The 16,088-nt window shown below is 37.6% G+C and overlaps 4 protein-coding genes across 7 annotated transcripts; 2 read left to right on the top strand and 2 right to left on the bottom strand.

The window, feature by feature from the left end:
- The first annotated feature begins 637 nt into the window (after positions 1-637).
- On the top strand, positions 638-2,535 carry LOC124638927 (nucleoporin NUP42-like). The gene is made up of 3 exons (XM_047176082.1): positions 638-847; positions 1,093-1,343; positions 1,433-2,535. The coding sequence occupies exons 1-3, from the start codon at positions 754-756 to the stop codon at positions 2,159-2,161; spliced, it is 1,074 nt and encodes a 357-aa protein (XP_047032038.1). The 5' UTR covers positions 638-753; the 3' UTR covers positions 2,162-2,535.
- On the bottom strand, positions 2,527-4,749 carry LOC124638928 (U5 small nuclear ribonucleoprotein 40 kDa protein-like). Its single transcript, XM_047176083.1, has 6 exons — positions 4,513-4,749; positions 4,313-4,439; positions 4,006-4,209; positions 3,595-3,837; positions 3,172-3,350; positions 2,527-2,954 (listed from the first exon to the last, which is right to left on the bottom strand). The coding sequence occupies exons 1-6, from the start codon at positions 4,627-4,629 to the stop codon at positions 2,775-2,777; spliced, it is 1,050 nt and encodes a 349-aa protein (XP_047032039.1). The 5' UTR covers positions 4,630-4,749; the 3' UTR covers positions 2,527-2,774.
- A 398-nt stretch (positions 4,750-5,147) lies between these two features.
- On the top strand, positions 5,148-11,752 carry LOC124639165 (nucleoside diphosphate kinase 6-like). 2 transcript variants are annotated; one of them, XR_006985445.1, is made up of 4 exons: positions 5,152-5,500; positions 5,636-5,796; positions 6,045-6,613; positions 11,523-11,752. XR_006985445.1 is itself a non-coding variant. In XM_047176401.1 (3 exons), exons 1-3 carry the CDS (start codon positions 5,292-5,294, stop codon positions 6,188-6,190), a joined length of 516 nt encoding a protein of 171 aa, XP_047032357.1. In that variant the 5' UTR covers positions 5,148-5,291; the 3' UTR covers positions 6,191-6,609. The 2 variants fall into 2 exon arrangements, 1 of the variants encoding a protein (XP_047032357.1); XM_047176401.1 differs by lacking the exon at positions 11,523-11,752 and having other exon boundaries at positions 5,148-5,500; positions 6,045-6,609.
- Positions 11,753-12,515: 763 nt separating this feature from the next.
- Positions 12,516-16,032, bottom strand: LOC124638993 (enkurin domain-containing protein 1-like). Of its 3 annotated transcripts, none has more exons than XM_047176182.1 (4): positions 15,798-16,032; positions 14,794-15,423; positions 14,126-14,290; positions 12,516-13,963 (listed from the first exon to the last, which is right to left on the bottom strand). In XM_047176182.1, the coding sequence occupies exons 1-4, from the start codon at positions 15,829-15,831 to the stop codon at positions 13,803-13,805; spliced, it is 990 nt and encodes a 329-aa protein (XP_047032138.1). In that variant the 5' UTR covers positions 15,832-16,032; the 3' UTR covers positions 12,516-13,802. The 3 variants fall into 3 exon arrangements, with proteins under 3 accessions (XP_047032138.1, XP_047032139.1, XP_047032140.1); XM_047176183.1 differs by lacking the exon at positions 15,798-16,032 and adding an exon at positions 15,516-15,772; XM_047176184.1 differs by lacking the exon at positions 15,798-16,032 and adding an exon at positions 15,565-15,772.
- Between the last annotated feature and the right edge of the window lie 56 nt (positions 16,033-16,088).

Below are 16,088 nucleotides of genomic sequence, written 5' to 3'. Positions count from 1 at the left end.
AATCAGCATTTAAAATTTTGTTTATATTTTTTTGTATTAAATCAATTTAAACTGTTAAAATGGTGAAAAAGTGTTGCGTTTCTACTTGCAAAAGTGAATCCTATGGTGGTTGCAATATATCGCTCCACAGGTTAGCTAATAATAACATTTTCGTAAACCAAACAACTAGGGTGCCCATGAATTCTTGTAACGAGTCAAAATATCGGTGATGGATTTTAAAACTGTTGTACTATTGTTATAGCTTCCCAAAAAATGAAGAAAGGCGACATAAATGGCTCAGCAGTCTATATATGAAGTAGAAATACAAAAAAAAAACAGTCTTCACTTCGAATCTTCCTGCTTTTATACTGATAATTTCCGCTAATTATTAAAAGCCTTTATTAGTATCTTAAGGTCACAAACTGCGTAAGTTAAAACTTCAATACTAATCTGTGTTTAATAATCTTAGCAAATTCGGATTTGTCTCACATAGCTTAATCTCATAGTCACCCTATTAGAAAGGGACAGACAGCCTCCGTACTAACTGTTTCACTCGGCTCGTTTTTTGGGTTTATATGCGCAGTCCTGTTTACTAATATTATGTCTATGGTATGTCCATACATGACATGACAGACAAAGACAATCTACAACTGTCAGTGTCACTGTGAAAATAATTCGGTGGACGGGTGCAATGAGCAATCCAATTTGAAATAAATAAAATAAACGAGGACTTCTATTGTATTTCTATTATGCTTTCAAACTTAAGATAGCGAAATGGTCGTGTGTAAATTTTTCCAGGCAGGATACTGCCGTTATGGCAAGAACTGTAGATTTGAACATATCTACGGATCCAAGTACACATACCATGGTGAGTTTCTTTAACATTTTGTACAAATGTAAACATTATCATCATTGTAGATCATTCAATTTAATGTGAAAAGTTAGCTGTTGCGTAGATTTATTCATATGTACCTACTTACATACTTGTATTTAGAGTTGCAATGTATGGTGCAAATCTGATCGCTGACCTAGTTTACAAATAAATACAGCATGTGAACTTACTCCGTGTGCGCTAACCTCAAGTTTCACAATGTATATTTTTGTATGTTTCAGCAAATCCAGTAGCTCAAGCCTCCCAGCCTGCACCAGCTCAGATGCAGCAGGCGGCCGGCGTCACAGATGAACAGCTAGTCAAGCAAGTGCAGTCTGACATACAAGCAGCCCTCCAGGGAGGACAGTGGATCCTCTCATGTTACTCACCCTTCAAAGAAAAACCCATATTTCCAGGAATTTCAGACCTGTCTCCGGAGGAAGCCAGGCTGTTCATATATGAGGCAAAAAACACAAATAATATTGATCAAGCTGTAAGTATAATTTTATGATTAGTTATTCAAACAACAAAATTCAAAACATGAACCAATGATTTTTAATATAAAACTTGTATCTGTTTCAGGTCATGTACTTCAACAATCTGGTAAAAGAGGCTAGACAAAAATATGAACAACTGCTACAACCTAACCTCAACACTATTAAGATTTTAAGAAGCCTCTACAAAGGAGAGACAGCTTCCTCACCATTCTCAAACGAACCACAGAATGTGTTCAGCAATGCCAACAATGCAGCAGCTTCTATATTCCGCAGTGCTGTCCAGGCAGCTCCTGTGCCAAATCAAAGTGCTCAGTCAATATTTGGCCAAGCGCAAAATAGCATTTTCAATCAGCAACCACCAGATCCAGCAAAGCAATTGTTTGCACAAGCTAATCAACCTGGTTTTGGTCAAAGCCCGCCTTCCAGAAACATATTTGGTCCACAAAATCCAACTGTTGATCCTAAATCAATATTTGCTGCAGCAGCTCAGAATAATTTTAATCAGACAAATCCGAGTAACCCAACTGATATATTTGCTCAAGCGAATCAAAATATTTTTGCTAGAGAACCGAGTCAAAATACTTCTCCATTTAGTCAGGGGAATGTTTTCCAGCCTGCTCCAAATCCTGCATCAATATTTGGGCAAGCAACCAACAAACTAGAGATGGAAGATGATCCTGGTGTTTATAGTAAGATGGAAGAGTTGTCTGATGTAGACCTGCAGGCGTTCAAGAGTAATACTTTTCAGTTAGGTTTCATTCCTGAGCTGCCTCCACCGCATGAGATGTGTACTGGACAACAGTTGTTTTCATAAAACTACTGAGTATTATAGCTTTGTTTCAAAAGTTGTAAATATTAATCTTGTTTGTATTTAAATTCCTTGTGTGGCTATATTTGTGAATGTTAAGTTACTGAACATTTTGTATGTAATTTGTCCGTTTGTTAATAGAACCAAAACAATTGATTCAATCAAAGCATTCCCTGGTCACAATAACATTTTTAACAATAAATTAGTTTTTCTCAGAATTAAGATTTTCTTAACAATGTTTCTTACTGCAACATGGACTCAATGGACTGACTATTTATAACTCTTCAAATAATTGTTGATGTATAATAATGTTACCTTTATTTGTGTTTTCTATGTGATAAATAAGCAATAAGGCAATAAGTAAAAAATGATTTTAATTAGATGGTCATTTTATTAACTTATTTAAGTTCTATACTCAGTTTTTACAAAATATTTAAAATGGCAAAACAAAGTACCATTTATTTGCCATTAATCTGGCAGATATCTGTTGTAGGACATAAAAACATACATAGTTTCCTTTTGTCGAGGCATCTTATTAACTCTTAAAGAATTGGCTTAAAATAATAGTCTCCACACGCATCAACACATTGATACCACAGCACAATCACTATCATAAGTCTCAATTGTCAATTTCTCCTAAATAAAGCTGTTTGTCGCTGGAAGCTGACAAGACGATGGGCTCTGTTCTATGGAAGTCTATGTCATTGACGGAGCCATTGTGTCCCGGCAGCTTGTAGAGTACTCGGCGCGATGTCGTGTCCCATATGTAGAGGAAACGGTCTGCCGATCCTGCTGCCACCTAGAGAGGAAGAAATAGAATATAAATCTAAGAAAAGAGACTAAAATAAATGGATTCTTCTAACTATTCAACTAAAATAATTGGCATAGTAGTGTAAATGCAACTGGCATCTACAAAAATAGGACCCAAATCCAATCGGCGTGATTTTTTTTTCAGTTCTTGAAGATGTCAAACAAACAATGACATAAATAATAATTTTTTCACAACTGGAACAAACCTTTGAACCATCATGTGACCATGCACAGCGTAACAAATTCTTCTCGAAGTTATGCTGATGGCCAGACATTAACTTGACACAGCGTTCTGATGGTGCAAATGGTCGCACATCCCATATCCGCAGCGTGTTGTCCATCGAGTTTGATAGCAGGTAAGACCCGTCATATGACAATGCCATGCCTGTAAAATATACACATAATAAGTTAAAAAAAACAGTTGTGGTTCCTGACTATCAGATTCAAGTTTTGTGGGAAAGAAAACCCATTGATTCTTGCACAAACATCAAACTCAAAAGTGTGTGCATAAACTCATTTTGTGAAGACAGCAACCTTATGAAACTGCAAACTGCATGACAAGAACTGCAGAGTTAGAAATTGTTGATAAGATGAGAAAATGAATAATATTATGTTCATCAGATACATACCTGTTATAGTATCTGTATGGCCTTTAATTTTGTATGAGATCTGATTGTTCCTGATATCCCATACTTTGACAACATTATCAATGCCTCCAGAAATGATCTTTTCTGCTGTATCATTGAAGAGAACTGATGTCACAGGGTATCCACTGTCAAATGATGCTATGGGGTTCCGCTTTCTTGCATCCCATAGCTTTATGGTGTTGTCATCTGATGCTGATACTAATAATTCTGGACCTCTTCTTGCTCCTGTAACCATTAATTTTGTATTTCAATATTGCTTAATTATAAGCACAGAGAAAAAAGTATTTTTATTAATCCTAAATAAGAAACAATGATGATTACCAAGCATATACCAGTATAAGAACCATATGATTTGAGTTTAAGCTATACATAAGTAGTTAATTTACTTCATACCTGAGACAGAATTAACAAAACTGGCATGCCCCTTAAGTTTCTTGATCCTGGTTCCAGTGGGGACATCCCACACAGCAACTGTATTATCTGTAGCACAGGAATATAGGTGGGCACCGTCCGGAGAGAAGCATAACTCCATGATGGCACCCGTGTGGCCTTTCATCACCATTACATTCTCACACTGGCCGTAGACATTCCATAGGACTGGAAAAATACATTTCGTATTGCAATAAAGACCCTGTTTAAATTTGGCATTTATTTAAATATTTGATATACTATATGAGCAGATATATAAGTAAATACTTACATATTTGTCGGTCAAATCCTCCCGAAGCCAAGTGTTTACCTTCAGGGTGGAACTTTGATGTAAACACTTCACCCTGGTGCCCTTCCAGTAACATAATAGGTGCATACAAGTTTGAAGTACGAGGCACCTGTGAAATACTATGACTTAATACTCATTCTTTTACAGAAAAACGTTTTGTTATCAATTTGAAATCAACTTACAGTAGAAGTTACTACGGCTTTCTCCCGAGTTCCAACAACGGAGATCTCGGTGCGTGTACGTTTGGCTGGAACTACGGACATGTCGTCCGCTTTTCTTTTCACCTCCACTTCAGGCATGTTTAAGTTGGAAAATATTTTGGAAGTTGGAAATATGTACTTCTTAAATTATATTTTATAACCTCCAATGTTTTTGTTGTGTGACGCAAACTCGGACGGCCATAGACAATAAAAAAAGAAGATAGACGTCTTCTTATCAAAGTCAATGGTCTAAGTTTACTGAAGTTTACCATTCACAAAACTGACCAAAACATCGTCGAAGTTGAAACCTTTGTTTTTTTTATCCATTTATTAACCATCCATTTATAAACATGAATCAACTGGAATAGATTTTTATGGTATGTATGAATAAACTGGGTGAACAAAATATCTAGCGGAGGTGCCATGACAGAAAATTGGCTAAGAAAGTAACGTGACTACATGCGGGTAAATAAAGTCATTGTTTTATTCATGTCTTGTATTTTAGTTACTTTTTGAAAAGTATTAAATTAAATTAATTTTACAATTTAAATTAAAAACTTTTTGATTGATTACGAATGTCCTGTATGGCAATCTGCAGTGTTGACAATGACATCATTTGAAATTTGACACTTGGTGTCATCAGCTGTTTGGCTCTCGTTTATTTTTCTGAACAGGCGGAAAATTAAGAAAAATAGATTATTATCAAACACAAATTGAAAGAAGTTATGACTGAAACTAGGATCTAAAGTTACATTTACGCAATGCAGAAGCTTCAACTAACGTTAGCCATAATAAAACCGCATGCGGTGTCGAATCCAGTAGTGCTTTCGTTCATTAGAAATATTTTGAAAAATAAATTCATCGTTGTGAAAACAAAAAGGGTAAATCTAGATACAGAGACTGCTTGCAGATTTTATCAAGAACATGTTGGCAAGTTTTTCTATAATCGTCTTACTACATTCATGGCTAGGTGAGTAATTTCATTATGATTGAGTCACTCACAACTATCAAACCATTTAAGTTTTTTTAACTTCGTTGTTCCAATATTCGATTATTAAACAATTGCTAGATATCAAATTTAACGCATATACTTGTAACTTTCCAGTGGGTGCATAGACCTACATGTGCTGGGGCACGTGAATGCTATACATCTGTGGCGGAAGATCCTAGGGCCTACCAGCGTTTACAAAGGACAGTTTCAAGATCCTTATTGTTTGAGAGGCATGTTTGGGATATCTGACACTAGGAATGTTGCTCATGGATCTGGTAATGGCAAATGATAAACAATTCTATATTATGATATCTTTTGTGGAGAAAGTTTAATGACATAGGTAGTGTAATGAACATTTGGTAGCAGTGTAGTATTCAACATTAATAATTACCCTATGGAAAATGAAGGTCTTGTGGTTGCTAAACACTGCTTAATTTACACATATGTATTTTCCCAATTTATGTAAGTACAGGTTTTTAATTTATGTTGCCTATTGTTAACAAATATACATATACTATTTCAGATTCTGAAGATTCTGCTGAAAGGGAGATCAAGTTCTTTTTCCCAGAATTCTCCTTCTACCATTGGCGCCTGGATGATGAAGAATGGTTCCGGAGGGGTCCAATAATATTCAATGACCATTTCTTTCAACATGTTAAGAAGCTTTAGGTAGTACAAGTTATAAAAATAACTTGCTGATAATACTGTGGTAGTAAAAATTTGGCATGTTTTACATATTTTAGGGTTCTGTACACATATCAAGTGAATTAAAAATCGGCTTCTATTTTCTTCTGATGTGTAAGGTCTAGATCTAGAGAGCCTATATAGTTAAATAGAAAAAGTGGGTCTGGTTGTGCTAGCGTCATAGTCCCGCCGAGTTACAGACGACCACCATACAGTAAAATATGCTCTGTTCACACATTAATACTAATCAGAAAAAATGTGATATGTCATTTATCAAATAAAATGTCTACAGAGCCCTAATTATAGTTCTGCTAATTCGCTATGTTCCCGTCAAATAGCTGTGCTTCACCAAAATGAACTGTGTTATAGCAATATTCACCAAAGAGTCACAAAGTATGTATTTAAATAATAGGCATGATGACAAATTTTTAAATTCCTTTGTATGATGTAGGTATACGTCTATTTTATATGAAAAATTATTAATTTTAAGAAAATTCGAAGTTTTTTTATCAAATAATTGCATTTTTCTCTGTCCATTTTGAATCCGGCGCGAAAACGCTTGTCAGTGTCATGTCGTCACTTGTGACGTCACGACTGAAATTACAAGACGCAAGTAAACAACGCTCGTGCAATAATTAAGTTTTTAGTGTTATTAAATATGAATTCGAAAGGGCATAGGTGTTGTGGGGTCCCCCAGTGTAAGAACACATCCAAAACAACTCCTGATAAGTTATTTGTGTACGTTCCTCACAATAAAAAAATACGAAACAAGTGGCTTAAACTTGCAAGGCGAGATTCAAAAGCAATATTGCCCAGGGTACAACTTTATTTTTTTGTTTTATTTTTTGCGTTTCAGCTGTACGTAACTCACAGCGTCATCACCATAGGATGGCCTGGAGGACCTAAAAGAAAAATCAATTTATAAATAAAGGGTAGAACCATGATAATAGATTTCATTAACATTTACACCTGATAACAAATACATTGTCAAAAGCAATTTTAAGGAATTATTTATAACTAAAATTGTTTTTAATTAAACTAATATTCTAACATAGAAGTTTTTTTAATTAAACTAATACACTTACATGGAAGTTTTTTTAATTAAACTAGTATACTTACATGGAAGTTTTAACATTTCTAAATTCAGCTGAACAAAAATCTTTATTTGATGCGAAAAACTCTCCCAGCATTATGATTTCAATTCTAGGCAAATTAGCGCTGTTTGCCTTGATAAATCCGGGCTCCATAACTCGTGTTATGAACAATTAATTAATTAAAAACAAAGATCGCAGTGGAAGTTCACAATAGCAGCGTTTTACCTGAAATAAAACGCATATTAAATACTTACCTTATTTGAAGCTTACTAGTTTGAGATAGGCACCTACGTGTTTTCCGCTTTTATCTCCGTCCTTTTCTACCCCATATCTTGCATCTCTCTCGCACACCGACCAGTTTCACTCCCCACCAGGCAGGAGGCGACGAGTGTTCTCGGCGGCCACAGTTCGTCATTGAGTCGAAAACACCAGGCAGAAATTAAAATGTAAGCTTCAAATAAGGTAAGTATTTAATATGCGTTTTATTTCAGGTAAAACGCTGCTATTAAATTCTTGACCGTTATTTGAAGCTTACTAGTTTGAGACGTGTTTGTTATCGCCTGGTGGAAGTGGACGCCAATGTGAGCAAAAGCACAATGAAATTGTGTATGTAAATAGGTACTTAGGTACACGAGTAATCACATGTAAGTATGTGTATTGCGTCCTGGAATACTAATGTAATCAAAGTTAACTGGTACTGGTACTCAGCTACATCCTGTTAGACTGGAAGCCGACCCCAACATAGTTGGGAAATGGGCTCGAAGGATGAGTAATAAAAATTAAAAGAGAGATGCAAGAACAAAAGCAAAATTGATTTCATTTTCTAATAGTAATTAACAAAAACATTGCGATACTTCTTAATAACAATAGTAACAAAAATATAGACATTAATCAGCTGGATTAATTAAATAATCGAGATAACTTGCTACTTCTATTTAGTGGGTATCTTTCCCTTCTGTAAAAATGGGCAAATGTATTGCCTGATCGCCAATTACCCTTTGCTAATATATCGTCCAAAAGTATATTGTCAACACAGATTTTGACGCTACCGCCGAGTGGAAGCTTCCTGGGGTTGTAGTTATTCCTGCCTCTTTTAACAATGTCTTAATCCACCCGCATCATCGTTCGGGTGCCTGCCTTTGGTTGGCCTCTAACGGATATAAATAAATTTAAGGAATTAGCCGATGTCCGTCTATCTTCTAACAAGGCTTTAGTCTTTCTGACCCAATACACTGGACTTAGATTTATATTTTCCTGATTATCCATCAAACAACAACCCGACTGCCTATGACTAGAACTGTCGGTCTTAGAGCCAAAGACTGGCCATAAGATTAAATTATCTTTGTTGTTTTTGAAATGTTCTGGGTCTATTGCAAGCAAGGAAAGATCATGGACTCGCCTTTCCGAAACAAGCTAGCAAAAGAAAGAGCAGCAGTGTGCCTGGAAGTTGCAAATGGATTATTCTCGTCTACGTTTACTGCACTTAAGTAGGTTACCAATTGGTCATTATTCCAGATGGACGGCTTCCCGGGGAACAGGTTTGCTCAGCGCTATTGATTTTAAATTGTGTCCGACTAGAACGTGTGAACCTAGCTCTCCAGTGGTTTCTGCATTGCATAGTGTAGCTATAACTGACTTGTGTAATAAAATAGTATTGTATGTTAGTTTATTTACTATGTGTAAGTCTGCTAAAAATTGGGTAAGTATAGGTCCAAATAGGGATTCAAGGATTCATAGGATCCAATTTCATACTTTTCGCCCCAATTTAACCATCGACTCCAAGCTGATTGATAAGTGTTGCGTGTGGATTGAAGAAGACTTCAGTCGGAGAGACTCCTTGTCCCTCCCCCCCCCCCATTTCCCTGACCTTGGCAGGGGGTATCCCCGTTGCTGTGTCTATCGGTTTCTGCTCGAGGTTCATCAGTGTGTAGGGTACTGCTAATGATCGGGACTTCAAATCTGCTCGCCAAAATACCTGGTGCCACCGAAGGAACTACTATGAGATTAACTCCCGTTCCTGAATTGAGATGACTGAGGACCTACGGTATAAGGTAAGGTGGCGGTAATACCCATGCTAGCGGGTAAGTCAAAACTTGAGAAAAAGGCATCGTGGAACCCCGCTTTCGGGTCCTTCAGATCTAGGGGCACGTAGTACACAACTATGTGTCCCTGGGCTCGCTTCGAGGCAAGTAGGTCCACTGCTGATACAAGATGCCACTCCGGTGGAGGTTTGTGTCGGGAGAGATGGTCTGCCTGACTGTTGAATAGGGCTGGTATATGATTCACGACGTGATAGATTTGATACAGCTCAAGATAACTGAATACTCTGTACGTCAAGTTCGGTAGGCTCCTTGATCGGGTGCCACCTTGATTTCTTAGATATGACACCACAGTCCCATTTTTGCATTGAAAAATGGCTGTTGATCTCTTTAGCAACTTGCCGTGATTTTCCAGTTAATACTGCAAGCATCTCTTTCCGATCGCAGTGAAAGCCTTTTTCTCTCTCGTTCCATGAACCCATTACGGGAGTTCCGTTCAGTTGTGCCCCCATCCTACATCGGAGGCGTCCGTGGTTATAAGGTGACAGGGAAGTGGCGAATGAATATCCAAGGTTTGGTGGCAGCTGACCAGCCACCACTTTAGATCTGCTAAGGCATCTGCTGGTAGGTTCAACATTGCTATACTCCATTCACCGAGCCGTGAGCCCACAATGTAACCAAAGAATGACACTTTTTCAAAATGGTGGGTATAACCCGACCGATGACAAAAACGTCACATTTTTATGTAAAATGTTCTTAGTATCGTGGTCTTCAATTAAGTAGGGTTCTATGTATGACAGTCAAGACTTCTAGGTTCATTTTACATGTAAACGATTTACTACATATTTCATTAAAATTAAGAAAATAATTTACGGCCTTTATTATACATATTTGATTTCAAATAAGTTTGAAAAGATTGCATAAGTTCCACAGACATCGTTCTAAAATATCATTTCTAATGTTGTCAGTATATTACTTTCGTAGTTATTTTTATAAAATATGATCATTACTTCAATCGTGACTTATAAGAACCCTTTTTATGGTTTGTTCACCGTTTGGCTCACGGTTCCATGAATAGGGTAGGTATAGATTGCTGTTCAACACTGCATTGAGGAAAGTGAGGAGAGCCCGGTAATGCAGTCTGCCGTATGGAACAACGAAAACTTGCGAAGTTTAAAAGTCCTATCAAGCTATGCAGGTCTTCTAAGTTCGTCGTGCTGTTTGTCACGTAGTGCGTTTTATCATTATCTTGTTGATAATGCTTGCGATTTATTCACTTGCCATCCAAAACGTGGTGCAAATGATCCCAAAGTAGGCAAATATATCTTGGTGATCAGTCCGAACTAAGGAGATGCTGGTTGGACCGCACCTCACACCATTCTTTTTTGTCAAACCGTTGAACGCCTTGCAGGATTGAACTAGGGCCACAGGTGCCTTAGGAACTTCGGGCTTGCTTTCTTTTCCATAGTCACGTGCACGGGCTGTGGTAGCTTTATTATTTACCGCATCTGTATTTGCTTTATAAGTCACTCATTCTGAAAACAAATTACTGAAAAAAAAGTACACGGAAGAAACTCGTGACAAAAAAGGGGTAGATGTACAAAATATTAACACTTGATTTCGCAAAATCGAATATCGAACGGTAAAACCGTTAACAAATTGTATAAAATATTATAAACTCACCTGTGTTCTGCGAGAGCACTGAGTTTATTTTTCAACGAAATACTACAGCGGTTGGTTAGACAACCTTCTCGGGCGGAAAACAAGACGCCAATGACGAACTGTGGCCGCCGAGAACACTCGTCGCCTCCTGCCTGGTGGGGAGTGAAACTGGTCGGTGTGCGAGAGAGATGCAAGATATGGGGTAGAAAAGGACGGAGATAAAAGCGGAAAACACGTAGGTGCCTATCTCAAACTAGTAAGCTTCAAATAACGGTCAAGAATTTAATAACGAAATGTGACGTTCGCGCGCTTTCGCGCGAGTTGTTGAGAGATGACGTCACGAGCTCTGATTGGTGTTCAAGATATCATGGCGGATTGCCTTATTTCGTAATTTTATTTTATAAAAATACACATTAATCACATTATTAATAAAGAAAACAATGCGCGTTTTATATTCCAAGCTTTAAGTTTAATTTAATAAATATATTATTTTAATGATTTTTGATTACTGTCATCATGCCTATTGTACTCGTATAGTGTGCCAATAAATTAATTAAATGCATAATATTCTGTTCTAGTGTGATGTATACTAGCCTTAGATTAAAGGTGCGTCTACACGGTGCAAGCAGCTTGCGCATATCAGGCACATGCGTTTTAAAAACGTGCGGGTCCAGCGACGCGCACATGTGCCAAAGCAAAATACCCACCCGCATGCGCGCGTCAAGGCTGATTTACATTGAGTCAGTAACTGACGTCAGTGTAGGCGCCGAAAACTGACGCGTGCTATTTACACGAACTATTTCAGTCACTGTACTGACTTCAAATCAATTTACACGATGGCAGTGCCGGGTCAGCACTGACTTGTCAGTGGACTGACGTCAGTTACTGACTCAATGTAAATCAGCCATCACTCGCGCATGGTCACTTGCTCCAGCTACATGCATCGTGTAGATGCACCCTCAACTGATACTACTTTCGGCTGATACATAATGCATAATATCAGTTTCAGACTAGCACACTTTAGGCCTCATTTACGGAGACGCGGGGCGTCTCGCGTCGCGTGTGGCGTGGCGTCTCGCGGCGCGTCGGACGTTTTTTCTGTTTACGGTGGGGCGGCGCGTGAAGCGGCACGCATCATCACACGCGTAAACACAAACTTATAGCAATATACCTCCATGTTCATAGAGAAGCGAGACGGGAAGCGTGGCGGTGCCCGCGGCGTGTCCTCGAGCGTGTAGCGCAGCACGCGGCGGGCAGCGCGGCGGCGCACGCACGCCTCGATCAAATCGACTAGTTTTGAATTTTCTTCTAAAAAAAAGTCTATCATTTCATACTCCATTGCAACGGTGACTACGTCTGTGTTACGTGATTTCTAAATAAGACTGACAGAAGATTCCGCGTTGGACATAGCTTCATCGAGAATTGCCGCTGCGTGCGGTGCCGCGTGGGACGCGTCGGTGCCATCCGCGGGCTCGGCCGTAAAAAACGCCCTAATTCAAACAAACGCGTCTAAAATCGCTGCTCCGTAAACGCATTCATACAACGCCATATATTTGAGTTCAGTGCGGGCCGCGCCGCTCAACGCAACGCTCGACGCCCCGCGTCTCCGTAAATGAGGCCTGACTCACGTGCGTAATGGAGCGACTTATTGAATGCGCAACCTCGAAACGTACACACGCGATTTTAAAATTCAACTTGATTGGTCTTGGTTCAAGCGAACACCACTGCGCATGAGCAGATTTCTTCAAATTACGATATGTAGTGAGTGTGTACGTTTGTCTGCTATACCAATAGTAATTTATCAGAGCAAGTTAAATTCTACCAGGCAAAGCAATTATCACGAACCGCTCACCTTCCACTAGCAGTTTAATGAGAGACCTACAAGAAAAGTTTTCTATTGTTTATGAGAATTGAAAGTTATTTCTTTGTATTAGTTGTTTCCTGGTATAAAATAAGTAGTTGCCTTATTGATTATTACCTGATTTTGTAATCGAATGTGCCTTTTGTTAAAACTATGTCATGTTACACGAGAGAATTCATTGAAATGTATTCAGATGAAAAAATGTAAGCACATTATTGTTGTATAATGATTTAAAAATCGTAATATAGCTTTAGAGATTAATTTATTTTATAAATCAAATATCGATGGTATCACGCCATCTTGTTGCAAGTTATAGAAATAAAATTTCTATTATAACGACAACCTATTTCATTTGTCAAAGAAATGGACTAAAAACACAAATAATTGTATTTAAATCTCCAAAAAAAGTTATAGAAACACTGTAAATCATACAAACGTATCTAATTATATTAGTTACAACAACGAATAACATACAATAATATAATTAATACTAACATACGATAACGTCGGATTAACTTCTGAGCGATATCACAATAATTTGGAGACATCTTACAACAAACGCGACATACAATTTGGATTTGGACGGAATCCGTTACTGGGCTTGTGCAGTCAGACCTATTGACATCACAGTGCGAAAGGGTCGCAACATCAACATCTAATATTTGATTTCTAACTAAGAAATGTGTCACTTAAAGATGGATGTACCTTTCAATTTAGTCTATAATTCGCGATTGTGAACATGCAATAATATTAATAACTAAGGCTAAACATAATTTCTATTGCTACAAATTTTTTTCTTAATTAAAAAATATATAACAACAGCTTAATTATCTTTTGACATTTCAAAACATATGATGGCTTTAAGATATTTACAAATCTGACCGCCCTGCCCAGTACATCACCATAAATTTACAAGTTGTAACTGAACAAGCATCGGCCACTCACTCCCCTATTTTTACAAACACCTTGGGTCGGGAAAACACTTTGATTCCCTCCTCAAGCTTTGCTAACTGTTTTTCTAGCTCCATTTTCCTATTTCGCATCTTCAATGTGTCTGTTTTTACAGGCAATTTGTTCAGTTCACTTACTAGTTCTGCAAAACCTGAAACAAGAATCATTTTGATTAAGTCTAGTTGTAAAAGTTGAAAGAACATCAGAGGCAAAGGGATAATGTTCTGAGGGGTCTCAATTAAATATGTATAAAACATTTCTATAAATATGAATGAGACAAGTATGGTAATGTCTAATTCGAAAGTTAACTTACTATTCCTAAGCATCCGCAACGTCTCCTTGCGTTCAGTATCAGGCAGTGTGACATGTCCGGCTGGACATATGGAGTGATCATCATCAGCCCGGATGCCTTCAGTGTCCTTAGGCCCCTGTTCCTTTCGCTCACGCAGGTACTTAGGTAATACGCCCTTCTGATAGCCTAAGGACAGCAGTTACATGATTAATTTATGAAAATATTTCCTTGTCTATGAAGAGCATACTTAAGAATTAAAATAATTATGTAAACAAAGAACATGTACATAAAGAATATTTTGAACAAAAAAAGCTTATCTGGAAGAGGTAATGTGAGTTCACAAAGACAATCCTTTTGTAATGAAATTATAAACATTACCTTATTCTACTAAGAGTTAAGATATTCAACTTAGTGTGGAAGAAAAAAAATTAACATCAAAGAAATATTAAGTATTCTATGCAGCAAATAGTGTATATCATCAGACATTTTAGTTTCTGTCTGCACATAACAACTGCCAAATATGTAAAAATGACAGCTGCATGCTCACAGCTGGTCCCACAAATTTTAAGCCTCTTCAGAAACTGATAAAGATGTGACCTATTCACAAATAGAATGCCACAAGTATAGCCTTTGATTGATTAAGCAGTAAATGATAAATAATGGAAATAAAATAATAAACTCATACTGACCTGATGGCAGATATGGGTCCTTGTTATCTTTTCTTTCCAGGATAGAGTTCAACCGGCTACGGTTTCGTTCAACGTCTATTAGATCATCACCAGCTCGGCGGGGAGTCTGTGAAGGCGGAGGACTTCTGTGGTGTCCACTGTCCCCGCTAGCTTTCATCTTAGCTTCTGCATCCTCACCCTCTTTCTTGGGATACAGCATAGTCAACTTCGCACTTTCAGCCAGTTTCTGTGCAAGATTAGACTCTATGGTTTGACATCCAATGTCCCGGAGACGGCCTGATGACTCATTTGACTTTACTTCTTCATCGGCACAATCTTCCACTGCCTTCGCCTGTCTCATTTCTTTCCTTTTGAGAAACTCTGCCATGTCCCCTTTTTTGATACGTATGTCTGTAATTTTTTTGCGAGTATTTGTAGAGCTAGTCTTTGCAATATTGATTGAGGTCTTCCCACTTTTGTTAGAAGGTGATGACTTCACCTGGCCGAGGGAGCTCCCAGCTGCAATGGGGTTAGTCAATCGCGGCGGGTGGACATTTTTCGTGTTATATTTTGGCTCTTTAGGAGATTTGCTTTGAATATATTTTAGCTGTTTCATGTTTTCTCTGATGAAGTTCTTTTTCTGTTCTTTCTCTAAAAATAAAATATTTGACATTGTATTAGATTAACAGCTCAGTGCACAGTACAAATTATGGAGTAATGCTTAGTTGCAATACACCAGGTACCTAGGTATCATGGTAACAGTAGTTAAAAAACATGATAAAAACACAACACCATTTCTAACTTCAGTAAACTATTGAGCCTTTAAGCTACACACACACTATTCAGAATTTAATTTAATGTTCTTTGATAGCCATGACAGTTAGTGTGAATGTTGAAATCACTCTCGTTGCTTCATACGATGCTTATAATTATTAAAAGCCTAACTACGACGTCACAACAAATAAAACCGACGGCCATGACAACTGTTATGTTTTTAGAGTAAAATCAAATGTAACGGAACTCACTTGGTTCGGGGAAGATACCCTTCAAAGTATACATTATTATTATCAAACGTTAACAAAATCTAAACAAAGAAAATATACACTCATTATTTAGCGTTCGATATCAAGTACACTTTTCTAATTGATGTAAATGTTCATCCTTCTGCACTTTAAATATTTTCAAGATTAAAAAATAATTCAGTGATTTTTGTAATTTGCGCTCGGTTTTTGTCACTGTTTCAAAAAACTGTCAACAATATTGTCTATGGTTGAGCTTTGTTTCTGGCCACTTTTTGTTTTCGTTTACAATTTTGT

Source organism: Helicoverpa zea, chromosome 18 (genome assembly GCF_022581195.2).
Source record: "Helicoverpa zea isolate HzStark_Cry1AcR chromosome 18, ilHelZeax1.1, whole genome shotgun sequence".
NCBI classification, from domain to species: domain Eukaryota; kingdom Metazoa; phylum Arthropoda; class Insecta; order Lepidoptera; family Noctuidae; genus Helicoverpa; species Helicoverpa zea.
Note: the sequence above shows the minus strand (reverse complement) of the source record. Positions and strands in the feature narration are given on the sequence as shown.